This window comes from Rhincodon typus, chromosome 7 (genome assembly GCF_021869965.1).
Source record: "Rhincodon typus isolate 14 chromosome 7, sRhiTyp1.1, whole genome shotgun sequence".
NCBI classification, from domain to species: Eukaryota; Metazoa; Chordata; class Chondrichthyes; order Orectolobiformes; family Rhincodontidae; genus Rhincodon; species Rhincodon typus.
In genome coordinates this window covers 43,463,539-43,487,582 of record NC_063338.1, presented here as the reverse complement: position 1 = coordinate 43,487,582, position 24,044 = coordinate 43,463,539, and the positions used below count along the sequence as shown (strand labels likewise).

The 24,044-nt window shown below is 39.9% G+C and overlaps 1 protein-coding gene across 10 annotated transcripts in view; it reads right to left on the bottom strand.

Annotated features, from left to right (window-relative positions):
• LOC109919388 (integral membrane protein GPR155) overlaps window positions 1-23,808 on the bottom strand; it is a 62,481-nt gene extending 38,673 nt beyond the window's left edge. For 8 of the 10 annotated variants that reach the window (XM_048599433.1, XM_048599427.1, XM_048599432.1 and 5 more), the window contains exons 1-2: window positions 23,677-23,808; window positions 10,452-10,956 (exon numbers count right to left, since the gene is read on the bottom strand). In XM_048599433.1, coding sequence (XP_048455390.1) covers window positions 10,452-10,854 — 403 coding nt within the window. In that variant the 5' untranslated portion in view covers window positions 10,855-10,956; window positions 23,677-23,808. Of the gene's footprint in view, window positions 1-10,451; window positions 10,957-23,165; window positions 23,379-23,676 lie in introns of those variants that run through there. The other 2 variants (XM_048599428.1, XM_048599438.1) reach the window with 2 other exon arrangements.
• Between the last annotated feature and the right edge of the window lie 236 nt (window positions 23,809-24,044).

The following is a 24,044-nucleotide window of genomic DNA, read 5'->3' as shown; positions in this document are numbered from 1 at the left end:
TATCAATTTTTGAATGTTATTATGAAATACTTTCAAATATTTTCCTAAATTAGAGGTGCTTTATAAACGCATGATGTTGTTGAATGAACAGAATGTTTTCATCTTTCTGAGTGAAGAATTTTTGGATTTGGAGAATCCCGAGGAAAAACTTCGATATCTAATCCTTTTGCATAAATCCATTGGATAATATTTCTGTCAAAGCCTCTCCCTTGGCTTTGACAGCTTATTGATATTACCTTAAGTCACTTCTCACAATGATCCTTAATATCTAGGTAACAGTATGCATACCTAATGATCATAATATTCAGAAGCTCTGTAATCCATAACAAAAAAAAAGTAAAGAAAACATGTTTTCGTTGAAACAAGCAAGTAATCTCTAGACAAGTTTAAGAGATTCACAAGTGCACAGTTTAGTTAGGCCTGTTAAAATAGTCATCTGAACAGAAAGAATCATAGCACCTAGTAGTTAGCATGAGTTGTGCAAGCTGCCAGAGACCATTCAGCTAGCTTCAGTCTAGTGTCTGTTTTTGATGCAACTCAATCTGCTTACAAAAAAAAAAATACCCTGCAAAAAGGTTGTAGAATAGTACAAAGTAGCAGTCTTGGAAGGAGTACGGCATATAAAGGAAGAAAGAAGATTGAACAAGCTCAAATGGATGATAGACTGAAATTAGTAGAATCCTGTGTGACAACTAAACTGGCTGACTGTTTGGTTTCTCTCTCCAAACTCCAGTACTATGGGTTGGGATTTGTTTTACAGAGTCCTGGATGATACTTATTCTTATTCCCAATGGGTAGAGTGATCCCATCTAGATTATTAACCAAATCTTACAATGGTTTGTACATCAATGGCATTGTTTTAATTACTGGACCTCCTACTGTACTCTATGTAAGTACAGGGTTCCACGTAGCTTTTGGCAACCGCTGTTCATCTGTTTCTCCTGGTTTAGATGTCAGTTTCCCAAAAGCAAATGCACTCATGACAGAAACTGCACTTTAAGAAAACTCTTTGATAGATGCAGCATGGGATGATTCCACACTGGTTACATATGCAATCCCACCCACTTGCAGTCTATAAAAGTTAAGAATCTCAATGAAAGCACTTTGACTTCCTTCTCACAAAGTCCAAACCTCAGCGTTCATTATGCACTTCACACATTTGTTTTTCCTGCTTTTGGTTTACTGCTTGCAATTCATTGCTGCCTGAAACAAAAACAAATGTGTTGATTCTGCAAAGATCAGCAGCGAATTGTTTGTCCTGGCTGATCAAGATCTGTGGTTTGCTGCTGCCAAGATCTGCAAAATTATATGGAGTATTTTAATATTTCCTGAAACTTCTGCCCAGTTTCTACCAGGAGATTTTGCGCTGCTTGAATCAAGTATCTATTACTAACACTCATGCAGTTTCACGTGATTGTGGTTCATTTATAACGTCGATATAAACATATGAAATTGAAACTCCTATAAAGACCAGCTGGACTATTAAACGTCCCCCACTTCTGCATAGCCAGATAATCATGACTGAACACTCCTTTCCTCCTTTCTGCAGCTCCCACCCACCTCTGCAGATATGTAATATGGGAGAAGCAAAAGTACAAAAAAAAACCAACGCCTGGGAGGGAAAAGGTTACTCTCAAAAATTGCTTTTCGCATCCATCTCCTCCTTGCAGGTGATCAAAACTAGTCCAGGAGATCACAGAAATTACATACTATCTATAGAGATACTTCTATTTCAATAAGGTCAATAAAGACACCTTCTCAACGATGCAATTTCTGCCCCAGTTAAGAAATCAACCAGGTCCCTCAAATAAATTCCAGGAGCTCATAACTCTCTGGGAAAGGAGAACCACACGCAATGTCCAGTCTATTACTACATTTACATTGTTTAAACTTGTGATCCCGATCCTCCCTAATCTGTCAAACTGAAATAGTCTATCAAAAGGGATTATGTTACAAATCTCTAAATCCATATTACACTGAAGGAAACAGACCAAAGTCTTTGAGCCTATCAACGTTACTGAGCTTCTTTAAGATAGAAGCTTACATGGCATTAATACTACTGATTCCAATGATTGTAGTAGGTTTTTGTACTTCAGTGAGCAGTAGTTTATTTACCATGCTTCAGTGATTCTGATCAGCAAGTATTACGTTGCATTAGTCATATTGACTCCTGTCATCACGTCTGTCATTGGGACTCACTGCACTTATTCCAGCCTTTTAGGGTTGGGTTTGTTCAGTTGGTTAGACAGCTAGCATGTGGTTCAGATAGCACCAGATGGAAGGATTTGATCCCTGTTCAAGATTTGGGGCTTGCTTTGTTGCCCTGCATATGCCACGGTTTGGCAACCTTCAAATAATCGAGGAGATGATTCCAGTCATCGTTATAGTGATTCAATCAATCCTCGACTGAACTCCATTAGTAAACCTAATGTATTCAAGTACGAATTGCACCATGTAACTTGATCAATTGTTTGCCTGCTTTTCTGATGAAAGATCACAGATTGGAAACATTAACTCTGTTTCTCTCCCACTACGTATTGTCAGACCCGAGTAGTTCCAGCACGTATTGTTTTTATTTCAGATTTCTCACATCATCACCTTTTTGGTATTTCTATACTGCTTAGTCTGTTGTACTGGCAGCAAATTTAGCGTTGTCCATGAGAACTTCCTCTTACCAAAAGATTAGCACCGATCCACTGTCTAAGTTGTTGGAATTCCTTCATCTTTGTCCACTGCTCTGGTAGTTGTGACAATGTTAAAACATTCTGATTGCATGAACTGAGGTCTGCAAATTCACATTCATTCTGCACGGATCTTGCAAAATTCTTCACATTTCAGCTTTGAGTATTCTTTATATTCTCACTTCCACTACCATACTGAAAATCAATTGAGCACATGTACACCAGCTACACAGAGCTGTCAGTTTGTGCATTTGATGGGACACAGCTACACCATTTGAAAGACAAAATCTGCACAAATCTGCTGTCAGTTGTTTTAATTTACAGGTATTCCCTTTCACTCACTGTACATTATGTGCTTAAAGTATTAGATCTGCAAAATACAGCAAGCAAAGTATCCGTGGATTCCACTGAGTAATCTAACAATATTTTTCTCAAGGGTTTTCAACATCAAACTTAAAGAATTCTAACAGATACCTCACTTCAAGGTTTTATTTCATGCTATTTATGTTTTGTGCTGGTTCTTTGTGAGTTGGAAATAATTCAGGATGAACTTATCACCTTTCATTTTACAGATAATTGACAATTTTTAGAAAGGAATTCTCACTTGCATTGGTAGATAAAGTGAGATGGAAAATACCAATCCCTAAATACCAATACATTTAAGGATGTCTTTATGGAACTATTGCACTAAGGACTGACAGATGTGGAGTTGACAAATCAACAACATATGTTATGTGACACTCAGTCCAGGAATGGCCTACTGGTATTATCGCTGGACTGTTGATCCAGTGACCCAGATAATGTTCTGGGGACCTGGGTTCAAATTCTGCCATGGAAGGTGGTGAATTTGAATTCAATAAAAATCTGGAAAGAAGAATCTAGTAATGACCCTGAACCCATCGCCAATTGTTGGGGAAAAACCCATCTGGTTCACTAATGTCCTTTAGGGAAGGAAATTACCATCCTTAACTCGTCTGGCCCACATGTGACTCCAGACCCACAGCAATGTGGTTGACAGGGAACTGCCCTCTGGACAATAAATGCTGCTTAGCCAATGACACCCTCATCCCATGAATGAATACAAAAAAAGTATGCGCAGTATGGCAATGTCTTGATATAAATGCTAATAGGTAGGTAGCAAAATTGTGAAACACATACTGAAGTCACTTTATTGACCAGGCTGCATTGAGGGAGAAAAATGGAACTTGCCCATCTCAGATTCACCATCTGAGCATGTAGCTTTTCGGCTTTCCTTCCCAATACAGGAAAAATAGACTAATTTGGAGACTACCAACCCGAGCAGAAAAAGAATGAAGCCACTGGATCCTTAAATCTTCCAATGATGCACCATAAGATCTCACACATTTTGTTAGTATTGGAGCAAAAAAAACTCAGATTCCAGGAATAAAGTAGATTAATGACCAGAACCATTCTATTTATTGGCAAACTTAACAGGTGATTCAAATGTTGCACAAAGGATGATTAAATATGTAGATTGACAACTGAAGAACTTTAACCTGCTTATTACACCGATGGATTACCCATGAATCACAGTTGCATGATCTATATTTGTACTGTGCAAAATATGCATATTAAACAGCTTGCCATCTGCCTGTGCCACCACTGTTCTTCAGTTTATATGAAATTCTACGATTTTATTTTCAATATCTGGAAGATTAACAAATTGGATGCATTTCTTTGCATTTTAAGTATAGTTCTGGGTTCTGTCTCAATGACTAGTAGGTGAGCGGAATATGGCAGAACCACACTGAACATATTTTAAATATTCATAGTTCATCATGTTTTCATTGCTTTGACATTCTGGATCGATGTCTTTTACAAGACAAAATTTAATAATTAGTTCCTCCCTTAGAAATATATCTTTAAAATTTTAGGAACCTTTGGCATTTGGCAACCAATCCAATATTTACAATTTCAGAACCTGAAGTAAAATTATTTTACTTTGTCTTTAATATTCATCAAAAACAATCTCACCCAAGTTAAAAAAAAAAATGAGTTGCCCTGAGGCACAGTGCATTCAATGAGACACTCCTTGACAACCAATTATTGTAATTGTCTGGTGGTGTGGCCTCTTTTGTTGCAGAAATACAGATAAACAGGTTTTATTAAGGTCCTGCCTTCTTAGATTAGACTAGACTAGCCAGTGTCAATCTAGTTTTATTCTTTTTTTTTAAATGAACCAAAATAATTAACATTTGCTATCTCAAACTTGAGAGGTTGAAATACGACACGCAGAGCCACTAACAGTTTGAAAGAAAAACTGAAATTGCTGGAGAAGCTCAGCAGGTCCAGCAACATCTGTGGAGAGAAAGCAGGGTTAATGTTCTAAATCCACTTCTGGAGATGAGTCATTGGACTCGAAACATTAACCTGCTTTCTCTCCACAGATGCTGCCAGATCTGCTGACTTCCTCCAGCAATTTCTGTTTTTGTTTCAGATTTGCAGTCCTTTGTTTTATGCCATTAACAATTTAGTTCTATCATCCTTACAGCTAAATATTATGTCAAATGATATGTTACACATAACAAATTAGGTTTATTGCGTCGAGTGAAACCACCCCTTTCCATCTACATCAAAAATGAAACTCAAGTGACGCAAACTGGCACATTAGTATGGTAAGATATTGCATCAGTGTCCTATAAACTTGGTACACTTCATAAGAAATGATCAGTTTAGCTACCCAGAGATTGAAAACAGATTGAATGATATTTAATATTGGTGCAGTACAAGTTATTTAATTTAGAAAAAAATTTAAACATGAAAAAAGTTTTTCCTCTATGTCTGCTGTTACTCATTTTAAACCTATAAACTCTGGTTACCACATGCCAGAGCAAACACCTGCACTACATTGTTCTTCAGTTTCTATAAAGTTGTGTGATTCACTGATTTAGTTCCCATGTCTGGAAGAATAGCAAATTCTCCACACTTATTCCATCAAAATCCCTCACAATTTGGAATATCTCAATTATCATAGAGTCCCTACAATGCGGAAGCAGGCCATTTAGCCCATCCAATCCACAACGACCCTCCAAAGAGCATCCCACCCAGATCCATCCCCCACCCTGTCCTTGTAACCCTACGTTTACCACGGCTAATCCACCTAGCCTGCACATCTTTTGACACTATGGGCAATTTAGCATGGCCAATCCACCTAATCTGCACATCTCTGGACTGTGGGAGGAAACTTACACAGACATGGGGAGAATGTACAAACTTCACTCAGATAGTCAACCAAGAGTGGAATCAAACCCGAGTCCCTGGCGCTGTGAGACAGCAGTGTTAACCAATGAGCTACTGTGCTGCCCTTGGGCGGATTAGGTCCCTACAACTTTTGCTGTTCTAAAGAGGACAATGCCAGCTTCACAAATCTCAATATGTGACTGAAGTTCCTCATCCCTGACTTAATCCTGGTAAAACCTTCTCAGTACTTTATACAAAGCCCTCATATTCTACCTTAGTGCAGGGCTCAGAATTATACACAACACTCAAGCTGAGAACTAGCCAATGATATGTATGAATTTATTTTTATAACTTTTTTTCTAATTTATTCCATTTACAAAGCCAAATGTCCCATACTCTTTCTTAATCTCCTTTTCAATTTACCCTGCCATCTTAAATATCCATGAAGTCATGTGTACCTCTTTTTTCATTCTCTCTCAGAATTTTGATTATAAAAGCAAGACATTGCAGATGCTAAAAATCTGAAACAGAAACAAAGAGCTGCTGAAACTCAGCAGGTCCAGTAGCATCTTTGGAGAGTGAAACAGAATTTATGGGTGGAATTTTCAACTTCTTTGAGCAGCAGGGGTAATGATGAGAAAGTTAAGAAAAAACAATGAAAAAGAAAAATCTAATTCCCAACATTGCAAAAGCAATTTCCCATAAGGAAACCATCTCCTCCACCCTTCATCCAAGCAATTTAGTATCACTAAATCACCAGCCTCACCGCATCATCATGCTTGCTTTCGATCCAACTCTGAAACCACTTCAGCTCTTCAGGGCTGCACAACGGAGCACAGGGACACTAATGACTTACATGCTTCTTTTTATACTTTCATGGGATAGGGCATCACTAGCATCTGTTGCCCAGCCTTAATTACACAGTGGGTAATTTAGAATCAACTTCATTGCTATGGGTCTGGAGTCACATGTCTGCCAGACTAGAGAAGGATGGCAGATTTCCTTCTCTAAAAATGTCATTAGTGAACTAGATGGGTTTTTAACAACAATCAATAGTAGTTAAATGATTGCCATTAACAGAGTTTTATTCAACTCACATTTCACTATCTGCTGTACTGGGAGTTGAATCCATTCTTCCAGAACATTAGTCTGGGGTTCCGGTTTACGAGTCATTAGTGGCATTACCACTATGAGAAGCTGCCTCGTACATTGGTGTACACACACATGCACACCACAACCACCTACAAAAGATGCATCATGCGGCTCTTAGCTTATTTTCTTAGCAGTCACTCCATTTGGATTTACTTGGAGACTACAAGCATCTGTAGCTTGCATAGTGCACAGGGAGAGGCGGCAGCTTGGAGCACTGAACAGTAAAGAGGGAGAACACTGCACTGTATGACACTGTGCTACCTACAGCATGTGCCAGCAGTTTGGGCAACAACACATTGCCTGTGTTTCAACCAAGTGGCCATGACTGAAAGTTGAAGGAGACCAGTCCCTGGTGGGATCAAGGGAGACTAAAGTCAGTTAGGGATATTACCAGTTAATCAAGGGGAATATCTGATTTCAATGCAGGGGAGTAGGTCACAGTCAGTTCTGCAGGTCAGGTGAAAATCAGTGCAGGGATTACAGGTACGTCAGTCTACGTCTTCCTTGCACCAAGAGAAAGGAGGGTCTAAGCATGATGACAGTGGATGGCATGCAGTTAATGGTGCAGATGAGTGTTAAGCTGTCCTCAATGAGTGATAGGAAGTGCAGAGGGTAGAAGGGATTTGTAGTTTGGGAGGATGGAGTTAGTGAGAGCCACTGCGTGGCCACCATGTGCAATAGCGAGGGTTGCAGTCCATGAACCTGAGTGAGATTACAGTGGCAGAGCTAGAGTGAATGGAGGCCTCTGACAGTATGGGAGTACTTACCCTTGTGGAGCACCCTGCACTGCGGTGTATTGTGTTTCCCTTGCACACAACCCTGACCCTGGTCTCTACCTCAAACCAGGCTGGCTGAGTCTGGTGGTGTGGCCTCTTTTGTTGCAGAGCAGGAAAAAGGATGGCCCTCTTTTCTTCCTGTCTACCATCATCTCTGGTTCCTTACTGGGGAAGTGAGATACCAGATTCTCTTTCTGGGTCACGTCTTCGGTAATAACAGTGGACCACCACAGTGTGGAGGGCAGTTCCTGGTTTGCAGCATATGAAATGCTATGCAGCTGGAGCTTAAATATGATGCTAGTGACATGAATGTCACTAAATTCCAGCAGCAATGAGTATTTCCAACATTCTAGATGCAAGATTCCACAGGGAGGGGCAGAAGAGGTTAGTTGTTTCATTAATGAGGTGTACAACTGAAGGTTGCAAGACAAAAGTCAACATGATGGACTGGATGTCATGAATCTCACTTGTAAAACTTTGCCAAAAAATGGGAAAATTCAGCCTTACATTTCAAATCAATTATAAGTCTTCTGAAATGTTTAGATTCTGTATCAGGATTAATTACATTAATCTGCCTGTTCTTCCACCTCCTAAAGTGCTTGCCTAATTCACTAGACTGTCTGCTGTGATGAATGTGTAGATTATATACATTATCAATATTTGAGAACTTAGATTTCTAAAACGGAGTCAGATGGATTTGGATTCAGTTCTATGAAGGTAACTTCTTTTTAAGAAAAAAAAGATCAAGACAACATCTGGAACAGTAACCTAACTGCATAATTTCCAAGCAAACATGTGATTCAATTAAAGTCCATCAGGATAACTGTCATGTTAATTGATGGAATATTTATTGCACTGAGTTTACAACAGACAGAGAAAATAGACAAAAGGCCACTAATTTAGTTTTGACTTTAGTCCACAAGAATCAGGAGTTCAGTTCAGAGGAACAGTTTTCTTCTAGCAGATGGATCAAGCTTTTTGGTTCAGGAGACCAGTCATGCTAATAGAATGGTTTAGTTTGAAAAGTTTCCAATCTGTGAGAGGTTGTATAGAGGCTTAGAAGCTTAAAGGTATCAGAGCTGAAAAGAGGTTTAAGCTATCAGAAGTGAAAGGAGGAACAAGCCAGCAAAAAAATCCTGGAAGGAGATGTAAACTACTTCAGCAGCCCAAGAAGTAAATCAGTAGTGGGAAAAAGTCAGTTAAGAAAGAAATCAAAGTGTTAGGATGAGGGTTATTTTTCTGGGACTGAGATCTGTAAAAGGATGCTGCTAGGAAACAGGTTTAAAAAAAGACTTTGTTGTGGTCGGTTGGCTCGCCCGCCGAGCTGGTTCGTTGTTTTTCCGCAGACGTTTCATTACCCTGCTGAGTAATATCATCAGTGCAGCCTCCGATGAAGCGCCGTTGTGTTTTCCCGCCTGTTATTTAAACTCTGGAGTCCGTTGAGCTGGATTACCTCACTTCTGGTTTTCCTTCACAGTGGAGTGAATGTGGGGTCGAGCTCTATCTATCCACATGGATAAGGAGAACCACCAATTCGATTGGGACAACACCAAGATCCTGGGACAAACAAAGCAGAGACAAGCACGGGAATTCCTAGAAGCCTGGTACTCCACAAAGAAAGCCATCAACAAACACACAGAACTCGACACTACATACACTCAGCTGTGAAGGAAAACCAGAAGTAAGGTAATCCAGCTCAACGGACTCCAGAGTTTAAATAACAGGCAGGAAAATACAATGGTGCTTCATCAGAGGCTGCACTGATGATGTTACCCAGCAGGGTCATGAAACATCTGCTGATACATCGTTTTTCCACTCAGCGAGCCAGCCAACCACAGCATCCACAACCCAAGCTACAAATCTACTCTAAAACCTTAAAAACTTTGTTTATCTATTTCTGTTACAATCTTTCTAAACTGTCATGTATATAGGTTTGTTTTTTCCTTTTATGTAATAAACTTATGTTCTTTTGTTAAAAAAACACTTGCACCCTTTATGAGTATGTTCAGTGACTAACCACCACTGCAAAAATTAAACTAATGATTTATCAAAGCCAGAGTGCACTGTAGGATCTGATATCTCCAGTTATTACTGTCAGCTTGTGTCTGAAATCTGTTACTCTCTAGCAAGACTCCAGTTCAAACATTATAGGGCTGTATGGAAACAAAGGAAGTCCTTTTGTTCCATTATACATATATTGCAATCTTAAATTCTCATTTAAAGTACACAGCATCTTCTTACCAGATTGACTTAATGAGCGAATTATTTTGATTGAATATTTGTTCAATATTTTCTAAATATTTTCTATACTAAATTTGGCACAGTGGAAACAGCTATTTGCAATGTCTTGATAACATGTCGGCCACTAACAGACATTATTTATCATCAGAAGTAAGGATTTATACTAAGTAGTTATTTTCCTGAAATTATTATCTTTTATAAAAAAAGGCAGGGGGTGAGTAGTTGGCAAAAAGATCTGGATACTTGATCTTGATCATCTATACTACCTCTTCATAGCTTTAATTGTTTCTCCTCAAGCCAAATATAATAGGAGCCGTAGTTTAAACTTGGAACAAATGTTGTACTAAAAATTGAATACTACAACAGTCAAGTTAAATGAAATTGCTTAAAACAGACTTACCTATAGGATATCCCAAAGCAAAATCATTACTCTGTGTAGCAAAAATTGGGAAGAGTCCAGCTTTTCCAAATCTACTTTCAGGACTTGCTATCAGGAGAGTCAGCGTGCAGACTATTATGAAAACTGTAACCTTAGCCACCAGAATACTCCAAAGAAAACTCCAGTTTATGTGAGCCAAGTTTAAAACCACCATGTTCTTAAAAAGGAGGCCAGGCAGTGCAAACTTTGAAACAAAACTTCCTAAGCCGTTGGCTTGCGTAGAAGTAATGATGTTCACTCGTCCAGCAATGTATCCACAAAGAATAATGCCAAAACACTCTAAAAGAGCTGGAAAAAGTCTATCAATGGACATTGAAGGAACAAAGCTCACAGAGGAATTTGTGCCAATATCCAAATTTGCCATTCTGTTAACTTCCAGGCTTTTTGTATTACAGGCAAGTTGGAATTTCTGAAGCAAGTCAATGATGATATTTTTCTTATATCAAATAAAGTTGCTCATTGGGACCTGAAAAGATAAAACAAAACAACAACAATTTGAACAGTTTTGTACACATAGCTTAAAAAAAAAACTAGTTTTTAGAACCTCTTCCCTTCTCTGACAGCAATGACCCAGAATAGAGCCGTATGACGGTAATCACATGAAAGAAATGCCCACTTATTGCTCCATGCTTTTTGTGGCTAAGCCTCCGAGTCTGGCCACTCCGAGATAATTCCATTTTAGCCTGCTGTCTAAGCCTCAAAACAGCGCAAGGACAATGAAGCCACACACACAGTGTGCCAGAGGATCTCAAACTGCCCCTTAACAGCATCAGCTACCCCACAGAGATTAACTCAGAAAGGTAAATGTAATGAAATTTCTGCATGTATTATGTGGCTCTTAATGTTCTGCTTAAATATTTAGGCAATTTTCATTGATTAATTGTAGATGTAATGATTTTTAAATTTCTTTTAAAATATTTAATGTAACTGTTATTTAATACTTTTAAATGTAATAAGTTTTCCTTATTTTAACACAGTATTATTAAATGATTTCTAGAGAATGAGTGTGAGTAAATTAAGTAAAAGTGTGGAAAGAGGAAAGTGGGTAAGAGGTGGGCAGTGTGAGAAGGGTGGCAATGGGCAGTGTGAGAAAGCTGTAAGGAGATAGGTAAGCGGGTGGGGTGGCAAACAAGAGGATGAGGGTTTAGGGTCGGTCAGGGGAGTTGGTTCAGTTCAGAAGGTGTTGTAACAATGGGCTCGGGCAGGGATGGGGAGTAGAGAGGTGATGGATAGGATCAAGTCAGGCCGGTTTGTTTGGGGGATAGAATGTCAGGGAGGTTTGGCAGCATCAGTTCCAGGGTTATGTCAGAGGGAAGTCATGTGTAGGAGCTCAGGTCAGGTGTCTGGGGAAGGGGGGGAAGGGGGAGGGTGTGTGCGTGGTGGTGGTGTTGGGTATCTATGGGAGGCCGGGGGTTGCTCTGTTTTGGGTCATGTAGAGTTACTTTAATAGTTAGCCACGTGTTACAATAGGTTTTAACTCCTCTAATATTTCCTGGGTAACTATTAAACTAAGTATGTAAGCATCATCCAAGGTTTCTGGTCTACCTCAGGGTGGGGACTGTATGGGAGGGTTCCAGACACCAGGTAATTGCCAGATGTTTTAACTTTGAGAAAATGCCGCAGACTCAATTGTGCTGGACGTCCAGGAGGAGCTGAGTTTCACTCATTCGAGTTCAGCTGAGCACAGTTTCTGAACGGAGTGAGCCTGGAACGATGGAGGGCAGAGAATTTCTCGCCTCTCTTGTGGCTGGTGGCCTGGCAGGAATGTGTGTGGATATAATACTCTTCTCACTGGACACCATAAAAACCAGACTACAGAGTTAGCAGGGTCTCCACAATGGAAGGTTCCCTGGTGGCGGTGGGGCGGGGGTGCTGTGGCATTAGCAGCATGAAGAATCGGAACTCCTGGTAGCGTCTCCTGGGGCATCGTTGTCATCATTGCTGTTCCCCAAGCAGGACTCCTTGAGGAAAGGAACAGAACACCATCCAGACACCTTGCAGAAGCCCTGAAACCATGCTTTTGACGCCAATTTGAATAGGAGATGAACTCTTGTTCAAAGAATATATTTTTGTCCTTATTTTAACTCAGATGGTGCTGGATTGTGGTGACAAAACACTTCTCACTATATCTTCAAGATATATATGACAATAAATCATTCATTCATTCAATCATTCATGTCTGCATGATCCAACTCACAATTCCTGACTATGCTTCCTATTAACGACTACCTCCCTATCAGACAATCTGGGTCATTTGTTCATTGCTGATGCACAACTCAATGGCTTCTAGTACCTCATTCAAGAGCTAATGCCCTTTATTCTATTGCAGGCACAAATGTATCGTGGTCAAGCCTGATTTAAACCTCACCCAACACATAAACATAACCAGTAACAGTATGGATCATTAAATGCCACAGGGACAGCAGCTCTGCTCATTCTTGACTTTCCATAATCCATAGGCATTAATGCAAAAGGTAAAGTCCAACAGGTATCCTGGCTAAGATGAGCCTTATCCACTGAACTACTGGGTACAGCTCAGTATGTCTGCAAGGATAAAATAGCACCTCATCAGTTCTATAGATATGCACGTGGAGATTCAGCTGTCATTTCCTGCACTTAAATCTCTCAAGATAATTCAATCCTTCTTCTAGGTTATAAACTTGCTTGACTCCAAAAGAAAATGTAAGTATAAAGTTGTTTTACAGTTGAATAATTGATGATCTAAGGCTTTCTGCACCTCATTATCTGTCATCATTGTTCAAATGAAGGGTTTCTATTTAAAATGTGTTCTCTTTGCAAATATTGTTAGGCCTGCTTTCTGTTTCTAACAATTTCTGATTTCATTTCAATGACGTGGATCTAGTTTCTCCCCAACATAACTATACTTATTCAGTTACTGTAATTCCACTAATTAATAAGATAAGTAATGATTGAAATCTCTTTGCTAAAAGTTGTACATGAACCATTAAATTAATAAACTACCAATGCAATAGAATGGCATTTTTGATAACCAGCACTGATATACTATGCTGAATTGGCTCCTTGTTTGGTGTAAAGTTCAATGATTTCACACAAGACAAGAAAACTTGCCTCCTTCACCAAACCTAATAGGCAACTGACAATACTCAGGGATGTTTACTTCCATGCCAATCACGGAGCTTTCCCAAAAACATAAAAGTACTTGTTATGTCAAGACGTCAAAATTCCGTTTTTCTACCTTCTGAGAACATTGAACTGTACTTGGGTAGGGCAGGTGATTTGGGTTAAGTCAGGAGACACAGGGGTGTCAGGGTAGGTCTGGGCAGGTGTTGGGAGTAGGGAGGAGATAGGTATGGTCAGGTGAGGCCAGGGTTACGGTATTGTTGGGAAGGGGTAGGGCTCAGGTTCAATGGAAATTTGGAATATAAAATCAATGAAGAGCACCACAAAGCCCATAGTGATATAGTTTACTGTTTAGTTCAGTGTTTATGGATTCAACTGCTTCACGGACCAAAATATTCTGCATTAGGTTCGTAATCCTGCTGTTATATTTGTTTACATTTTTAGGAAAAAAGAAGGAATCAACTAACAAGTAATAACAAGCAAGCAGCATTATTTTATGCAGTAATGCTGAATGATGTAAGGAAAGTTGCTCTATCAGAGAGAAGTGAACCAACAGAAAACATGTACAACAGCTCTTATTTACATACAGCTTTGAGTCCTAAAGATGTTCCAAGGTGCTTCAGAAAAACACATACATAGCTCACTAACTAGATAATCTCTCAGATCTGTTAACATAATCAGAATCAACATATCCCGTATTTTGAAGTAAATTCCAATTATAGATTATGTATGATAAGAAAGCACAGTGATTGTGCACTGAGACACTATTTTTCTTAGAGCAGGTTACATCAAGCGGCTTTTGGGAATGATTTTATGATCTCAAAATGAATATTAGAAATAGCGCTGTTGAAGATGGACTCTGATGAAGCAAGATTACTCAGGAATTTAATTGTATCCCCTTGACATTCAACAGCAAGAACCATCACAAAGCTATTTGCAGTCCGACAATCAACATCTTGGGAATGACCGCCAACCAGAAGCTTAACTAGAAAAAATAAGTTCCTAAATATCATGGCAATGGCAGCACAGCATAGGTTTTATAATTCTACAGTCAGTAACTTACCACCTGGCTCTCTAAAGCCTGTCCACCCTCTACAAGGCACAGAAAAGGAATTTGATCGGATACATTACATTTGCTTGTGACAATGCAACTCCAAAAACATTCAGAAGTTCAACATCATCCAGGATTAGCCACCCTGTTTCATCGGCACCGTAGTCTACCTCCTCAAACTCTCACTGCTTCCACAATTGGCAGACACTGGAAGCAGTGCAATATACCTACAGTTTGCACGGCAGCAAATTAGCAAGTCTCCTTCCACACCTACAAGCTAGAATACCAAGAACAAAGACCGCAGGCACTTGGGAACATCACCATTTGCATGTTGCTATGAATCATCCTGACTTGGAAATATAACCATCATTGTCAGTGGGTCAAAACAATGGCATTCCTACTCCGACAGCACTGTGCATGTACCAACACCACTTACTGGAGCCTCTTAAGAAGACAACTCACCAACCACCTTTTCAAGGCCAACGAGAATGCTCAATTAATGCGAGCCTCATCAATACACCCACATACACCAAACTATTAAAAAACAAACAAACCAAGCGACTAACTCTAGAGGTTACAATTTACTTCCCAGGCTATATGGGGGTGGATGGGGGCGGATGGGGGCGGCAGTGGTGGTGTTTGGAATCCATGTGCTAATAAGTATATTAAATACAGAAAAACTTGTGGTTGATAAATTCAGCAAATCTATTAATAATAAATTCACAGCTTATTCCTGTTTTAGATTCAGCTTATTCTTTATCATATTAATACTGCATGAGTCTATTTTAATAAATATACTGTACTTAAACATCAGGTGTTGACAAAATATGTTGCTCAGTGGATCACAAAGAATGGCTTCTTAAACTGCTGGGACCATATTCACAATTCCGTTTTGCAAATTAGATTCCGTTTAAATTAAATTAAATTAAATTAAATTCCATTTTAGATGAGCAGTCATTTTGTTTTTTTAAAACTGATGTTAAATTAGGAACAGCAAGTTGCTCAGAGAAACATAGAAATTAGGAGCAGGAATAGGCCTTTCGGCCCTTCGAGCCTGATCCACTACTCACTATGTTCATAGCTAATCATCCCACTCAATAGCCTGTTCCTGCTTATCCCCCATATCCTTTCATCCCTTTAGCCCCAAGTGTTACATCCAAATCCTTCTTGAAATTATACAATGTTTTGGTCTCGAATACTTGAACAAAATATTTGAAATGTGGTTTTTCTTGAATTGGTATTTGTAAAATCTGAATTTGACTTAAAATGTTAAACTAGCAAAATCCTAAAAAATTATTAGGATATTTTATCCAAAAGATAGCAATAGCACTCTAAACTGCAAAGTGCCAGTCTCGTCAGAAGCACCAAAATTCTTCCCGTCAGGAAGCTTTCCTGCAGCTCGACACACCCTGGGAAACCGACCAAAGGCAAACAAATTACTGTTACTGTTACCGAAGTTCAGTCTGCCATTCTCAATCTAGGGGGAGCAGATTCTTTTCTTTGTCCCACTTGTCCATTGGCATCAAAGACTGAATTTAAAAGGCAGGTGATACTACCAATTTTATATGTTAAACTATACATAGCTCAGTATCCAAATTCCATAAATTAACAAATAAAGAACAAATTTATTGCAAAACAAAAAACTTGCTCAAGTAAAGTTTATCAAAACGTACACACTGACCCCCCCCCAGCTCTAGAAAAATACAAAACACTACAAAGAGCTTTTTAAAAGACAAAATTAAAAATTACATTTGAAAAAAAAACTTATTCACAGATAAATTTGGATAAATGTGAAGTTATTCACTTTGGAAGCAAAAACAAGAAGGTAGATTACCACCTGAATGGCTGTAAATTGGGAGAGGGGAGTGTGCAGTGGGACCTGGGTGTCCTTGTGCACCAGTTGCTGAAGGTAAGCATGCAGGTGCAGCAGGCGGTAAAGAAGGCAAATGGTATGTTGGCCTTCATTGCAAGAGGTTTTGAGTACAGGAGCAGGGATGTGTTGTTGCAGTTATACAGGGCCTTAGTGAGGCCACACCTAAAATATTGTGCGCAGTTTTGGTACCTTTTCTGAGGAAAGATGCTCTTGCTCTCAAGGGAGTGCAGCGAAGCTTTACCAGGATAGTGGGACTGCCAAATGAGGAGAGATCAACTAGGTCAGGATTGTTTTTGCTGAACTTCAGACAGATGGGTGGGGGGGGGGGGTCGCGGAAATCTCATAGAATTTTATAAGTCTCTAACAGGGGTAGATGTAGGAAGGATGTTCCCGATAGTGGGTGTGTCCAGAACCGAGGGGGGAACGGGAAAATCAGAGAAAAAGATGGTAAAGTCTGTTCCCTGTGACAAGTTCTTTCTGTGTTTAAAACCAGTTGTTTTGCACTCATAATCTGGATTATATAATGCTCTCAAAGTTACAGATTCAGTCTTTCCATCCAAGCAGTTTGTTCATTACAAATTTAACATTGCAAACTTAAAAATAATGGCTTAACCCAAGTGTTCTTTCCAAAACATTCAAGATATGTATAAATGTCCAACTTATTGTTATAAATTAATATTTCACATATCATCTTCGTTACGTACTTCCACTAAATATTTTAAAACATGGTGGTTTTTAAATTGGTTTTAATTGCAGCTGTGTTTATACAATTATTTCTTTGTTACGAAATCCACATGGTAGTTTGAATGCTGCAGACCCACTAATAAGTGTGCTATGCGAATGAATTCTGTAACATTTAACTGGGTACAAATGTAAATTAACTGCTCTCCACAAATAACACATTAAATGCACTTTTGCACTTATGCACTTAACTTGTGTTGCTTGAGAAATGATACTGAAATGGAACACTAATAGCCTCCATATCAGAGATAGTAGGAACTGCAGATGCTGGAGAATCCAAGACAACAAGGTGCAGGGCTGGATGAACACAGCAGGCCAAGCAGCATCATAGGAGCAGAGAGGCTGACGTTTCAGGCCTAGACCCTTCATCAGAAAAAATAGCCTCCGTATGCCATTTTTTCCTATTTAACTTTCTTCAGGTTGCAGTCCAATCCAAGTCTCTTTGGAGGCTAATATTTTAAAGTGGAACATCAATGTCACATGTCTGCAATAATCCCATCAGAACATTTAAACTGAGTTACAGCCAATAATTCCTCCAATTTGTGTGGGTGCACAGCTCTGATTCAAAATTGGGAATGTACCATGCAGGGAATAAACAGGCCCCATACAATGTTCCAATTGAGATACACATTTGTGTAGTGATACACGCCAAACGTAAAGGGATTGCACAGTCCAACAATTTGGCTGCAATCAGCAATAATAAGTTAAAGAGAACATTAGTGACAGCCACCACCAGAAGAAACTTAAAATGTTGTCCCATACTAAAAAACACAAGTTATTTATATATCTGCAACAAACAGTAAAATACAACTATGCAGATGCATACAGCAAAGCAGAAAGAAATTGGCTAATCATATAACAAATAGCAAATACCACAATTATCCAGGGAATCCTCTCCAGGTTGCTACTGAGTAAACTGTGTTAGAAATTATATTCATGCAGACATCTCATACAGACGAGTGGGATCAGACCCAGACTCAGGGTAAAGCTCTTCAAAACTAAGACTCGAATGAAGAATGGTTCTCAAGATGATTTATCAAAGGCCAGTGCCTTTGACCATATACCTGGGCAAAAGACAACGTATCCAGGAGTAAGGTCAAGAAAACGGGAATGGTTAGGGTGTGGTGGGAAGAGGTGGAGTGGTTGGGCAAGGACATCAGTGCTGGGGGATGAGAGAGAAAGAGTTATATTGTTCGAGTAATTAATTTTGGAACATCCTTTAACTGACAATCATCAATTCTGCCAAAACACTGATCTGATAAACCCTTTTATGCAATCCATACATCAGATGTCAATAATTTAAAAACAAAATTATGTTTGGTAAATGTATTTTTGAAGAAAAGTGGGAGTAAAAAAAATCTGTTTAGATCATGTCCTACTTACTGTGCACACATTTCTCTGGTAAGCTTCTTGAAACTCAAATTCTAGCATGATCACCACTGAATTTCTGAAAGTAAGATTCTGTTAAACTATACATATGTCATATACCTAATTATTAAAATTGTAATAAATAACTATTATTGACAAATAGTTAAATTATTTTAAAATCTTCAAATTTATCAAAGGGAGACTTTCAAGGGCTGCTTATTTTTAGGGTTTTGAAGGGCAAATGACCAGATTTTTGTTTAAAGCTTCTGATGTAAACCTGTTGCACAGAAATTATAACTTGCAATCAGTAAAAACAATATAGCCTCTCAGTTTACATCCACTTGTCCCTTAGCCTTTACTGCAGATGAATCCTATGCTCCAACTAAATCTATTTCTCAGTTTCCAAACCTAGTCTGGGAACAGGCTAATTTTGCTAGCTAGCTTGTTTTACCCAAGGGAAAAAACTATGCAAACTCCCAAGTGCCTTCTCTAACCGCAATCTCTCCAGGTCCTCGCCCACCACCTGCATTTAGTGACAATTCCATCAGTTTTGTCCAAGACAGTTTCTTTGATCTTTGCTGACTTCAAATCTAAAAAAGTGGTTCTGCACTTATGATCTGCACATGAAATTCTTCTGATCTCAAGTTGGACTGTTGCTTCCTCTCCTTGACTAAAAGGACCTACTACGAAAGATAGTCGAAGAGCCAGTGCTGTCCTGTACAAGTTGAACTTCACATGATTATCTATTTCATGTCTTCAACATCATTGACCATTCAATCATTTTCCAACACCTCCAGTATGGATTAATCCTTTGGGACATAGCTCCACTACTCGTTATTCTTTACCCTAAATACTAAACGTTTGTCTTACCCTCCCTGAAAAATCAAACATAATACCCCATTCTCATGATACATCTTCCAATTCCCCTACAAAATGTTAAGTGTCCCTCAAATCAATTGCTGCAGATGTATTATGTCATCTTGTTCACATACATCATGCACATTTAGGATCAAACAAGCTGAATGCAATGTCCACATCATGTACTAGCTTAATGGGACATACCTTTCTCCCCACTGCCACAGGAATGGTCCAGATCTTTCCTAGCCCCAAACAAACCTAGACAGCAAGATATGAGTTTATTTTCTCCCTGACATTTTCCATTTATCACAACACCAGTCCCCTCATTCTCATTAAAAGTAACAATGCTGGCCAGTGTTCCAGCTTCCTAGATCCATTGTACACCTGGGAAATTTTTCTGAAGGTAGCATAGGGATGTGGGGGAGTAGTAAAGATGCAGGCACAGCTGTGTTACCTACCAACATGTAGCAGGTAATGAACTGAACTAATTGAAGCTCTATTGTCATCTGTTATCAGAGACTGACTGGGAGTTTCCAATTAGCCTCCAGGACAATACAGATCCCTGAAGGCATCCCCCTCCAGTAATCCTGATTGGCTTAAAAGGTCCTCCCTACCTGTCTTGGTTCAGCAGTAACCATAAGCCATTATGTGGAGGGTCTTTCCCCCACTTTACAACAGCAGCTCAAGCATACCCAGCTACAAAGGTTTTTTTTTTAAATTTTAAATTTGAAATGTTCATGAGAGGGTGCCTCCCTTCTGTCTCTCGCCTACCTCCCATGGCATCTCATTACTGCTCTCCAACTCCAGAACTACATGTGAGCTCTCCAGCTTCAAGATCCACGTAGACTCCTTCATTGGATGGCAAACCTGCCTTCTGGCCATGGATGGGTCAATTCAGGGAAATTCAGAGATGAGCAACTATTTTACATGCTATGTAGGCTTTTAATCTCATTTGTGCCTGATGGCTGTAGGAAAGCCCTGTCTCTGGTCTTCTGTTGCTTAATCAACTTCTCAATTCATCTAAACTACATCAAATAAATGAGTTATGTTTAAATGATGAGGTTGTCACAATAAGACCAATATCATTGAACTCGCCACGATCTTTTCATTGCAATTAATAAGTTAAGGAAAGGTCAGTTAATCAGTTAGCCAAGTAAACAAGCATAACTATAAACTGAACTGTCACAAGACTGGATTGTGGCATGAAACATTATAATGTCACAGCCAACACAAACTTGGCTTAAAATATTTAAATATTAACTCAGTCACATTTTATTGTGCTCATTTTTAACTCCTTAGGCTGTTACATTAATGTCCTTTCTGCCATAGATTCTGAAAATTTTTGGCTGCTGTATTAGCATTTCCTTTCACTCAAAATATTTTAGTAACTAACTGGATTGTTTAAATATAGTCAAGAGTGAGATATACAGATTTTTAAAAAATTAATGCAGTCAAGGGTAATGGGAGAAAATGCAGGAAAGTAGAATTGGTTATCAGATCAGCTATGATCTCATTGAATGGGAAAGCAGACTCAGTGGTCTGAATGGCCTATTTCTGCTCCTATGTCTTATGGACTTATGGTCTACCACACCCCTGACACCCCAAAAAGTAACTGCTGGTAGACCATTAAAATTTGCTTTGCCAGACTGCCAGATTTTCTTCCTTCAGATTAGAAAGCTGTCTATTGAGAAATAGATCCTTTTAAGGATCATGATGAAAACGATGGCCAGAGTTTTCCATTTCGCACTTAAACTATGGCATTGATTATGGTTAAAGGTTGTCCCCTCTGCTATGGCCCTTGGCAGGTTGTCCGGTACAATTGCATGCTTTTCACCTCGTTTTCTACACAAATGAGACATTTCACAAGTGACTCAGTAAATCACAAACATAAGTGAACAGGATGTTCTCAGTGTGGGCGGGACCTTTCAGAGTTGAAACTTCTGGGGCCAGCTGGATGCCATTTCACTTGCTGCAAGCCAAGAACTTCCCAGGAGCCCGTGTTGTTTTTCCACCCTTCACAAACCCCCTTGAACATACCACAGAAGGAGCAGAAACTTCAGTGATGCTTCCATAGAGGTTCTGGGAAAGAAGGGAGGTCCTTTTCCCTGGGGAACAGATCCAGAAGGCCCTCCTATCAAACCTGTCCTGTCTGGTCTCAGGTAGCTTCAAAGATCAGTGCCCGTGAACCTCACCAGTGCCCCCAGGTACAGAAGAAACTTAATGATCTGCTGTCCTCTGCAGAGGTAAATGGCACTGCCTTCTCTCAGTCAGCTCACATTCACAGGGATATTACTCAGTCTAACTGTGCAACTACACTAGTATCTCTCAAAGGGCCGCATCATATGCATGATGTGCACTTAACGGCTTACACTCAAGTCCTGCTTTTAAAGTACAAATCCTTCATGGGTACTGTGCTTCCTACTCAACGTACTAGGGATGCCACCCTCCCCCAGCATATTTACGCATACTCACAATGTTCCTGCACTCATTGTCATCATATTTAACATCTCCCTTTACCTCACTACAGGACTAAGGTCTCCCACAACCACACAGAGAATGCCAAGACTGGCAGAGGGATGGGAGACATTATGCCATTTGAGAAGTGTGAAACTGAGCTCTCTGGGGAAGACCTGGACTGTACCTGTTCCTGTGGCAATGAGGAACAAGGAAAGTGCTATGAAGCGAGTAAGCAACATTTTGAACATGCAGCCTGCCCATCTCCAACGTGCATGAGGCAAACACATTAGTCTACAGGAGCTATTGTGGCTCTTCACTAACTAAATATTTCTCTACTCTTCTGCGAGGACTAGCGCCATACAAAAGTCAGCCAAGCATACAAGAACACAGCCTTGCCCCATCAGTACCACCATCTCTGAGCACAACAGCTCAGACACCTCAGATAACCCACCAACAAGATATTCACCTAAAACCTTCATCAGCACTGTGACTGTCACCTTGGTGGGTATTTAACTAGAGTAGACTTGGGGACACATGCTGGTGAGCATATCAGTGACACATGTCCCAATCCAGTGGAGGAAGAAAAGCCGGTACTGCTGGCCAGCCAGAGACCAGGCGCTTGCTCAAATCTATCCAAAAGATGTGGCCATAAATTACATGCTCAACCCAGCACAGCTATGCAAGGAACATCAGGTAGAGGCCAGAACACCAGAGGCCCTCAGCAGACTGGAATGAATAATGGAGGAGTCCTTCTACACTCTCATTACTATGGTGGCCACAGGTCCTGCAGAAGCTCAGTGACCACCAGTTATGGGCTTGAAGCTGCACCCCATTGTTTTAGCCACGAGTGCTCAGCATCAACGTGGGTCATTCAGTTCTTCATTAACGTGAGAATTTCCCACATTTCAGCTCTGTATGCAGAGTTCCACTTTGTTTCAGCAAGCTTTAGTGTTTCCCACCTACAATGCTGTAAAATGAATTCCCAGTATTAAAAGCATTTTGGCATTATTGCAGCTTGAAACAAAAAAATGATGTATTTCTGGAATACAACACAATCAACGGATATGGAGGGCACCATGAACCACTTCACAAAAGAAGTAATACAAATATTTGAAATAAACAAGTACTGTATTACATTTGACAATATTCAAAAATTAAGCCGCAGCAGGAAAGATTAGGGTTATGGGCAGGTCATATGTCATGCCACATTTTAATGCTTCTTTACCTCTCTCCAGATCTCTTGTTACTGATTTATTTCTCCCGTCTTTAATGAAGTGTTATACCAGAAGTTAATCTGCCTGGTCCTTTCACCGATGTTGACTGATCTGCTGTTTGTAGGAGGTTCAATGGAACATATATGGATCGTCCCAAGTTGAGCACCAACGTGATTTTACATTTTACTGCGTATTTGAGAGTCAATGGCGCAATAATCCCTAATCCAACAACTGGCATTTGCAACATGAAACGTGACAGGAATCCTAGTGGCCCCGTCCATTTCAGCTCTGTAACCCCTTAACAATCCAAGCAAGCCAGCAGCAGAGCACTGTACCATTAACTGGAGGTATAATGCTTGGTAAAATATTTCTGCCGATCGACACCGTCTCAAAACGTGGACGTGAAAATTAACCCAAACGCTGCGGTGGATTAACACGCTATTACGCCGCTTTCACACAAAGACAGCACCTAATACAGGCGCGAATGTTTCTTTTCTGCAAAATGTATTGAAAGACTCTTACCCCGCACTTTGCTGCTTGACCTTGTCCTTCTCCCCCCGAGCTTGCCCTCTGCAGCCGAGCCGCACTTCCCGCTCCGCCTCTCCACTCCATTTCAGTGTAAAGCTGTGTTGAGGAAGTGCGCCCCGCTCTGACAGCCAAGCGGATCTTACTGCCCCCAGCAACTTTACCGCAACCAAGCCGTTGCTGGTGTGTTCAAAACGCTGCACTGGGAGGGGGAGACGAATGCCGAGATGATACACACATTGTGACTGGCTTTTGCACTTGCGACTTCAAATTAACGTGTTAGACTGTGGAACAAAAACAAAGTTGCTGGAAAAGCTCAGCAGGTCTGGCAGCATCTGTGGAGGAGAAAACAGAGTTAACGTTTC